General features: G+C 43.5%; 1 protein-coding gene across 1 annotated transcript in view; it reads right to left on the bottom strand.

Moving 5' to 3' along the window:
* The window catches only part of RASAL2 (RAS protein activator like 2), a gene marked incomplete at its 5' end in the record, with an annotated part of 22,170 nt that extends 12,607 nt beyond the window's left edge, over positions 1 to 9,563 (bottom strand). The window contains 6 exons of the mRNA XM_010296231.1: positions 8 to 80; positions 1,052 to 1,251; positions 3,964 to 4,165; positions 4,900 to 5,136; positions 6,020 to 6,164; positions 9,419 to 9,563. Coding sequence (XP_010294533.1) covers positions 8 to 80; positions 1,052 to 1,251; positions 3,964 to 4,165; positions 4,900 to 5,136; positions 6,020 to 6,164; positions 9,419 to 9,563 — 1,002 coding nt within the window. The remainder of the gene's footprint in view (positions 1 to 7; positions 81 to 1,051; positions 1,252 to 3,963; positions 4,166 to 4,899; positions 5,137 to 6,019; positions 6,165 to 9,418) is intronic.
* Between the last annotated feature and the right edge of the window lie 503 nt (positions 9,564 to 10,066).

The following is a 10,066-nucleotide window of genomic DNA, read 5'->3' as shown; positions in this document are numbered from 1 at the left end:
GCTGAACCAACAGTAAGGTCTTGCCCCTAAAATATCCATCTACATTTTCCTGGGTTGGAGACTTCAGCTTATGCAAGTCACTGCAGAGTGGAAAAGAATTTGGTTAGTATTTAAGCAGCCGAGACCCAGAGAGATCTGTCCCAGAGAAGTCTTTCTACCTGATTTAACCCTTCCCCCCCCCCGCCCCGAAATCTTCAAGGAACCCGATTTCCTTTTACGAGCTCTTTGTGTTCAAGTCAGAACACACTCTAACTTAATTACCACTTATCTTTGGGAATTAGGTTTGATTCAAGTAGTGCTTCATCTTCGTTGTTTCACAGGTGAAATGCAAACCATTCCCACCGAATCCTCCCCCCTTAGACAGTTCTGTCTCCAGAAAGATTTTAGAACAGTTCTGATCCCATTTAACCCTTTGCCAGCATTATGTATTGTGGGTGTGTGAAGATTCAGCAGTTGCGTGAAGGCTCTTGTAGCTCTGGATATAAGCTCAGAAGGCAGACACTTCCACGTGACAAAACTGGCCCTCATACCTGACAGCACAGAAACTACTTGGAGACCACAATATCCAAACTCTTTGGGAGTTTTGCCCTGTCACAGCTTTTTGCTTTAGATTAACAGCTATTACAGTGCGAGAAATGCTGCACTAAACAGAGCGGGGACTATTTTTGCTATTCCACTGGTAACAAGTTCCATCTACAGCCCAGTTTTTTCATTAGCAGGAAATAAGTGGCCTGACTGCCAGAAGGAAACATTATGGCTGACTATGCATCCGGATACTCAGACTGGCAGTAAATTGCAAAATGGTTTTTCAGCAGCTGAAGTCATTGACTCCCAGACAGATGTTTGCATCCTGGGTAAGTCAAAAGCTTCAGGTCTCCAGTGCCACCTTGTGCACCCTCTCTCTGGGACTGTGTATTCCCCGTGGCAGAGGCCTTAGCTCCCAGCTCGTACAGCAGGCCCGGGCAGACAGCTCAGGCAATGAAGCAGGCTCTTAACAGGCTTAACCACCCCCTTATCCCGCATCTTCCCTTGAGCTCTAGCTCTTACATACCCATCAGCGGGGTCCTCAAATATCTTCTGAAGCCCTGAGGAGAGACTGCCACTGACGTTTGGACTAGAGCTGTGCTCAGTGAAACGCCTCAGCTGCTGCTGTATTGGCGTGGGGTTGGTCATTGATTTGGTGATATCGGCAAGAATACGAGGAAGAGGTCCCAGTTTTGCCACGGTCGCCTGTAGGAAGGAATTTTCACCCTAATTGGACAACAAGCACCGCGACATCCGCCAGTTTTTTTGATAACGATGCACAGAGGCGGAAGGGTGGAGGTGGAAGGAAGGAGGGTGGGTGGTTGTGTGCGGGTGTGCCAGGACCGTAATGCAGTGTTACGGAGCAGCGTAACCACGGCGACGAGATGGATGGAGGAGACGAAACGGGGTGCAGCAGACATTGAGGAAAGAAAAGGAAATAGAAAAGAAATTAGGATTGACCCCCAAAAATAAAAATCATGCTCAATAAAACAAAACTATTGCCATTCCAATGCAAAACTATCATGCAAAGCAAACTAAGTCCAGGGTGAGGTCAAAGTGAAAACTACAGTATCTACTCATTAAAGGGCATTCAAAGACTACAGATTCAGCTAGTGGGGGGAACTTTCCAGGCAAAGGGTGTCATGTGGTAAAGGAAATGCATGCCAACAGACAAGGGGATGCGGCGTTCAGGGGGATCATGAGAGAATCGCAAGGGTTGAGGGAGATGGGGAAAGGGAAGGTTTTCATTAAATAAGCCTTTCGCTTTTGGCATCCTACACTGATGCCATCTTCTGTAGCATCCCACTATCAACAATTAAGCTTTTCTTCCCTACCTAAAAGTGAAAAATAACTGCATGAAAACATCAATGATCCTCATCCCAACATTATCACATCAGCCTGGAATGAAATGTGTAGCTTCTTGTTCAATTACATGTTAGCTCAGTGTTGGCCAGGCCTAGGATAAGAGCAGCTGACCTTCCAGCAAGGAAGGGTGCTCATTCAGGCTCTTTATCTTTCTCCCCGCTTTGGGTCACTGCCGGTTCTATCATCTACAGGGCACGTCCGGGCTCTCGGGACTGCAGGAAGAAGGTGAAAGTGCTGGAGGTTTATAAGAAAGTAAAACTCTGCTAAAAAAGACGATGCTCTTTTCAATGGTATCCTTATTTTCCCTGCAAGCAGGTAGTCAGTCAGTTTGGCTCCAGAGAAAGGTCTGTTTAAAGACGCTTTCATATAGCACTTCTGTGTCTGTTAAAATCTCTGAGGTGACTTCTCTCATCACTTCCCAGTCCTCACCTACAGTAAAGAAGTATTGCAATGTAACTCTACCCCTTAATTCTCTTTTTAGCAAACCACTATACCAGCTCCCCAGGGCCTGCTAGGGTAGATCCATGCATCTAACCTACAAAAAGGATAAAGCAGATCTGCTTTGACCGTTTATCCAGGTCTTGCTCCTCCGTTTCCTCACTGCCCAAGACATTTACGACTGTTCCATTCAGAGAGCAGCTCACAGTAACTAGCACCAAGTCTGAAGATCCATTTGCAGTTCTAAAGACTGGAGCTGGGTTTCTCTTGACCTGATGTCTGACCGGCTGGAGGGAGACAGCAGTGTCCCCTGCGCTGGTGGGTTTACCCCAATTTGTAGAAATGGAGGATTTGGTCTTTTGAGGGCTCACTTTGCCTGTTTTCCTGAGCTGGACCGTCTTTATAGCTGACTTTGCTGCCTGAGACATTCTGAATGTACACTGTGTGCATGTATGAGGGAAATGGAAAAACAAGACCATAAATTGTTATCAAACTATGATTAACTAAGATTAATACATATTGCCTTTTTCAGTCAAGGACATTGCAATTTACTCTGATGCAATAAGCTCAGTTTCTTGTTTTCTGTTTTAAGTAATGTACTGTGAGAAAATAGATATCCAACAAATAACTATTTTGGCAAACCTCAATGCAATGAAAGTATTAAGAGTGCATTGCAATTCACCTCACCTCTCCAGTTTCAAAAGAAAGAATAATACAAATGGAATATGGACAAAATAATGCACCTCTAAAAGTTGAAATATGGAACAGTTCCAAGAACTTGCAAAAAAAACCCCCAATGACTCACAGCTCAGCTTTTCTGGGTTTTATCAACTACCTTTGATATCAAGGTTTTAATGATTTTGGATCCTGCAAAGCCACATAGAAGAAGAAGAGCAAACTACTGCCTTTTCTCCTTCTATAGCTAAATGGAAGCAATGCTTATTGTTGCCGATGTCTCTTGTGATCAGCCGAACAGAATGTAGACAACACGTATGACCCCACCACAATACATGGCAGAAAGCATCTCGCTTTTTTTACAGGATAAAACTGAGAGTGGGACCAGGTGTTTACATGGCATCCTCTTGCACACTAAAAACTAATCCAAAGACTACAGAAATGAGAACACCCCAGCAGGCTTTGAATCAGGTCTTTAATGAGAAGAGTTTTGCCTGGCCAACACATTACTCCATCAGAGCTGGGCAGGGTAGGGCCTGGTGTGCAGCAAAACAGCTCCATTAGCATCAAAAAGGGCACTGCAACATTTTCATTTTGTGTCTGAACACCCTCCCTTTTTTCCAGCTCACTTATGAGAAAGGACCAGTTGCTCAGGGAATTCCAGGTCTACTTTTAAGCGCTGCCCTCTCCACCACTGAACAATCCAGCCTTACTTAAGGCTTTGCGAAGTGTTTGCACTGCTGCTGAAGCCCAACCACTTCACATGCCCTTCTTTAGGTCCTGATGTGAAATCACGGAAAGTACAATTGTGAAATACCACTATCAAACATTCCTTTCAAAAGCTTCTGAATAAGTTCTCCCCAAAGCAGGCTTCAGCTGCTCCCTTGATGTTTGCTAGTGCTTACTGTTGCTACGATACAATCACTGGATTCACCCTCCCGGGCCTCCAGCCTACTTTACCTTATCAAGTTGGGACACAACCTCCCATAAGAGGGAATGCAAAACTGAGAGCTCTCTGCCCAGATCGATGTAGCCCTCAAATCCAGGCATGTTTGAAATGGTATCTGGATTAGAGATCTCCAGGAGAAAACGCTTCATTCCTCCCCACTCATGTTCCAAAAAGTCATTCATGAAGGCCATATACTCTTCCTTATTACCGAACCTGCAACAAAGGGCGGGGGGAGACTCAGTCAATACCCTCCACACAAAATACAGAGTACAACTGCTTACAGACAACGACTGAAAGGCTTAATAGACCTGCCTTTCTGAAGATTTACTCTAGGAGGAAAAAGAAAATTGGACAATTTGATTCACCGCTTTCTTGGACTTACTTAAATACTAGTAATTCACTGTTCATATTATGATTAAGGGCTCGACACATCTTCCCTCCCCCCCCTGCCCCAGACACCCTTTCTCCCCTTCTCTGCACCCACACTGCTCCCCCCCCCCCCCCCAAGGCCCCAGCCATGCCCTTTGCGTCCTTATGCCATGCCCTTTGTGTCATTCAGCTGGGAATTTTGGAGGAAGAAAGGAGGAAAATCATGATCCTTGATGGGAACAGGCTTTTTTTTTTTTCTTTTGAAATAGCATAAACACTGACATGCTAATGCACATCTCTTCTTGGTTTTATACTGTGTCCCCTCTACTGAATTCAACACAGCCCAAATCTGCATGTGAAAAGGAGAATTTATCTAGCTCAACACTGAGGTGTCTCAAGGGGAACAGCATTCACATATAAGCGAGAAGTCTCCTCCTTTTCCAAAGCTGACTTCAATTTGACAGAGAATCAGCTGCCTGCAAACATGACGACCAAGCAGGGCTCTCCTTGCTCCACAGTAACCTGCAGTGACTTGCACCCCGAGAGGCAGAGATTTCAGTTTTATTGCCACCACCTACTTAGCAAAGTTGGCGAGATTCTGAATGACTTTAGCAATAAGTGTGAGGGTGCGAGATGTCCGGTCGTCAGGATACTCCTGCATGAGGCTAAAGAGACTGGGGGACATGATAGCGGGGCACAGGAAGCGGAGGAAAAGGGAGGCACTGATCAGGCGTTCACTGATGTCCTGCTTGCCCCTGCTCAGGCACTGCTGCTTCCAAGATGCAAATACCTCCTTCAGCTCACGAGGGAACACGCTGAAAAACAAGAAACCAGAAAATAAAATCGCATGGGCAATAAGATGCAACAAGCTGAACTTGGTGACCAATCACCTGAAATAATTATCTGTGAGAAAACATCTTTGGCTCTTCCCCCCCAGCCCCTTTTCTTTCTCTAGGCTAGGAAATGTCACTGGGCATCTATTCTTAGACTCCCATTTAATCTGGTGATACTTAAGTAGTCTTTAAGGCATCCCTTGCTCATATACGTTAAGTGAAGCCATTTTCAGACACGCTGATTTACGAGCTAAGAACTACTTATCCATCGCTACCCTGGAGCAAACAGGGTGCTAGAGTACTAAAACCAAACTGAACTCACCTCCACAAATAACATTCTTATTTTGCTTGTTAAGCTCTCTAAATAGTTCGCATGTGCTTCATCCTGAGGCAGAAAGGCCCTTCTTCTTTCACTACTACTCAGAAACAGAGATTGATAGAAATCCCTCTGCCAACATTTCCTCCCTGTGATTTCCTGTTCAAGTCTACAGATCTAAAGGGTCTGAGAGTTTTCTATAGACATCAAAACTTCCAGCTTTTTATTCCAAGTTCAAGCTAAGCTGTTATCTTCTTACTGTATTCAGCCACAGCTCAGTATGTGTTCCTTTGGCAAAGTATTTCAGCAGAAGCTCCTGTCAGGTACAGTGTGTGGGACTGGAAGTCCCCAATTTGGGCACAAGTTCCACCTGCAATATGGTGTCACACGTAGGAAGGTAGTGAGGAAGGGAAACAAAGGCAGTCTCAGAAGACAGATGGATCTATGCTGTATCCCTGTACAACTGTTGTTTTCTTATATTCAGAGGAGGGATGGGCACCCTCTAAGCAAATGACCTAATGGGGGAGAAGGGGAAGGGAAATGCCTCACCAGTAAGAGTTGATAATCTTGCAGAAGGCCAGCTCACAACACATTTTCAGGTTGCTCTGATGATCTGTTAATTCACTAGATGAACATTTGCTGGGATCCACTTCACAGTTTTCATCTGACTCGTACAAAGCCTTGATAAACTCCCCTGGACAAAGGGAAGAGGATGACAAACCAGGGTAGTTACATGAAAAGCCTCCTTGACACACCTTTAAATCCTGCTTATGTCTTTCCTTGGCAACTGCCTCTTCGGCTCCCCGTGTCTGCAATACAGCCTCCAGACACCAGATGTTGGGGACACGACTCCTCCCAGACCTTTCGGAACAGAGCACTTGCCGTACCAGATCCGACAGCTGGTGCTCTGATGCTTCAGCCTCCCGTGCCCTCGCTTGCTCCAAATACAGGTGCAATAACAGGATGGCTTTGCTTATAACCCCTGCAGACACTTCATTTATAGCCTAAACAATAGGATTTGACTTTGTATTCAAACTGTATTATCAACTATAAAATTATCCAGTCTTAGAAATGAAGCTGTGCTATTTGTCTTCATAATTTCCTCAGGAAATGCACTCGACAATGCAATTTATTTTTATTATTTCTAAATTTAACAGTTTTTTTTTAATTTTAAGAAGTGTCACCTTGATCTTGAATAAGAGTAATACCTGAGTACTAGCTACATACTGCTAATTTTCTCAACCTCTTATCAACACTTTGCAACATTTACATAGCCTGCATCTTTCAAAATCCTTTGCATTTCTGTCACACTGCTCTTATAGCATCACAACAGAAACTGAACACTTAAAAAAGCAGATGAGGTTTCCTTTGTTTGACATATTGCAATGAACTACTTACTAGTTTTCCTCCTATATATGCTAGCACACCAAGTGATTTTTAAACTGTTGTTCACTAGGAAAAACTCTTTATTCATTCATTTAATGATTCAATGTCTTTTGAGTTCATCTCCTCAGATGATCTTCCTGGCTCCAAGCTAAGGCCACAAGGCTTGTTTGTACAAAACGATTTTGCTTTTTTGTCTTTGTTTTCTCAAAAGCCCAAAACACCCAACCCCCCTCCTCGAATCTCAGGTCAGCAGTGTTCTTGCAAGCAAATCAGGCAGCAAATATTCTTAAGCTTTTTTTTTTTTTGTTAAGGTCCAAAAGATTTCTCCTGAGGGCATCTTTTTGCAAAACTCTCAGCATCACTTCCGTTGAGACAATTCTGGTTTTACTGTTGCTTACTGGATAATTTTTTTTTCCTTAAACACATTTTAAACTTACTCTTTGTGGTCCACAAGACCCTGCCGTAATCATACATTAAGATGTTCTTACAGTTGTATTAAATAGCTAACACCAAGTGTAATATTGCTAATCCTTTCAAAGAACATGGCATCTGAGCAAAATGACATTTAAAACTTGACAACGAATTAGATGGCTACATTGTCATGAGCAATCTTGCCCTGAGCTACAGACGAGCTGGAAGACCTTTGGGGGATTTTTCCATCTCTCATGTCTATGATTTACAATCTTATCACTCAGCACCAATGCTCCAAATGATGTATTAGAAGTCATTAATTTTAAAATATTTTTATGTAATTACTGCACATTAAGGGGCTTGCAGTCAAATGTAATCTACTGGTCCCACAGCTGATCATTCAGTCTCCTGAAGAGCATAGTACAAAGTATTATGCTGCTTATTTCTCCATACCAAGCAAGAGCCTAGGACTCTGACTTGTGTGCAGCGGTTCCACCCATAAGACAACCAGAAGAGGCTCATTACACTTAAGAAACGGCCAAAACGCATATAATCACAGACCTGACTATACTGACCCTTGGAGCACTAATTTAGCCAACTATCTCCTTGATGACTTGCCAGCGTCTGGGATCGCTGAGGACAAGCGAGACTGCTGGGAAAGCAAGCTGCTGCTGCTTTCTCTTTTTTTTTTTTTTTTTTTTTTTTGAAAGGATGTGGTATGGGACTGGGCTTTGGCCTGATCTTGTTTCTCTTGTATCAATTTCCACAGCTTTCTTCATCCAAGAAACAACAGGGGGATGGGTGGCTCATTGTGCAACTGTGGGTAAGAAGATTGTGTGGAGTTGGTAAACAGCTAGCTCTAGCGAGGCTGTGAATTTCTTCAGAAGAGAGCATGCATGTTTTCAGTCCTCTTTATTGCAATATTAGTTGCGTGGACATTAATTCCCAAAGCAATGGCTTATGACTACAGCAGAGCCTTTTGGTGGAGAGGGGACAATAATATGATTATTAGAATCCACCCCGGCACATAACCCTGGACATTAAGACCCCACGGGGAGAATGGAGTAGGACATCTCAGGTTGGCCAGATAGTTTTAATGAGGCAGTGAATAAAGAGCACTTTGGATAAACGCAGGCAGGAGGCTCCCTAGACAGTCTGTATCTCCACCTCCTGCCCTGTGCTGCTCAGTAGCCCTGGAGCCTCGCTCCCCCTGGCCATGTTTGTCTAAGGATTTTTGTTGGGGCAAGGTATCAATTTAAAAGATTAACACAAATGTTTATGAATTAATTGCTCGTGGCAAAGGTAAGGCCTGAGCAAGTCCAAGGGTCACTCTGGAACGTGCCAGCATTACCAACAGTTGCAGCTGAAGCATCTGGCAATGAATTGTCTTGTATTATATGCATTCAACCCAAGCTTGTGAACACCACAGCTAACATTTGCTGTTAACTACAACAGTGAGTGAAAGAGACTGACCGAAGACGCACTAGCAATACATACTTGTGGATGAGAACTTTGGTTGTCAACCAGATACCTCTGAGTATATCTAACCCCCTGGGTGGTAGCACTTCAGCCTGAAGTGAGTGCAGGAGCTTCTTTAGCATACAAGGAGATTAGTGAAATACATGCTTCACATTCATAACTCCCTCTGAAATCTCCACCTAATTGTACTGCATGTGATACCATGCAGTACTGACACAATACAAGGTATCGGTCTCAATTTCCACTGTTAAACTACATGTCAAAATCCCTTTTTTAAACCTGTTCATGCATCAGATCGAACAATCACCGTTGCCCACAAAACGACTGCAGTATTGCACCTCTTCATCACAACTACAGACACACAAGATTACCCAGAAAAACATAATGTAGTGATAAAAACTTTAAGAGGGGCTCGGCTGTATCAAATCAAGTTTGCCTTTCCTTGGGCACTACTCCTGCACGCACCAAAGAGCATTTTCCTCTGCGTGGAGGAAGGGCCTCAAGAGTAAGATAGCATGTATTTTGCTATTTGGATACCAGAGACCCGGGCTGAGTGCTGAGGCAGTTCCTTCCCATCCCACATTCCTAGATGCACGAGGCTTCAGTCATGCTGTAGAAAGTTCAGGGTTAGCTCTTGCAATGCAAACGGGTGACAGACAGGCACTTTCTTACCTAGCGCATCGTGAAGATACTTCTGCCCTACCAACTTTAGGTATTCCTCAATAGCTTTGGTAGCAAGTGTGTTCTCCCTGAAGATCAAGACATCATGCTCTCCACAACGATCTACCTCAGACATCACCAAATCGGTCAAGAAGTCCTGAAGAAAAAGGTCAAATGGCAAGAGGTTATTTTAACCAGACTCAGTCACGCCAGGCTAACTGCAGAAGCCAAGAAGGAAGGATGAACAGAGGAGCCATAGGATTACTGAAATAACTGTTCAGCTTTGGACAAGAGATGCAGATGCTACATGTAGTATGGGCCAAGGAAATAGCTAGGGCTCCTCTTGGGTTTATTATACTTCTAAAATGATATAGATCAGAAGTTACAAAGGGAGAAGGAAAAGTCTCTAAAATGAAAACCTTTATGGCCAAGTTTGTATTTCAGTTTAGCTCCTGAAGAGAAACCCTCACCTGTTTGTTTATCAATGGCTTTGTCTGCTGAAAGAAACTGTGACATTATGTTTATCTTTTAATACTGAATATTGCATACAAACTTGGGTTTAAAAATGCAAAACAGAAGTTTGGCACAAGTTCTTAACAGCCTGGTGAAATTTTAAATTTAAGAATGGCTTATATAAATCAATATATATAATATTATATA

This window comes from Phaethon lepturus, unplaced genomic scaffold, assembly GCF_000687285.1.
Source record: "Phaethon lepturus isolate BGI_N335 unplaced genomic scaffold, ASM68728v1 scaffold10711, whole genome shotgun sequence".
NCBI classification, from domain to species: domain Eukaryota; kingdom Metazoa; phylum Chordata; class Aves; order Phaethontiformes; family Phaethontidae; genus Phaethon; species Phaethon lepturus.
The sequence above is the reverse complement of the archived record's forward strand: the minus strand, read 5'-3'. Positions and strand labels throughout refer to the sequence as shown.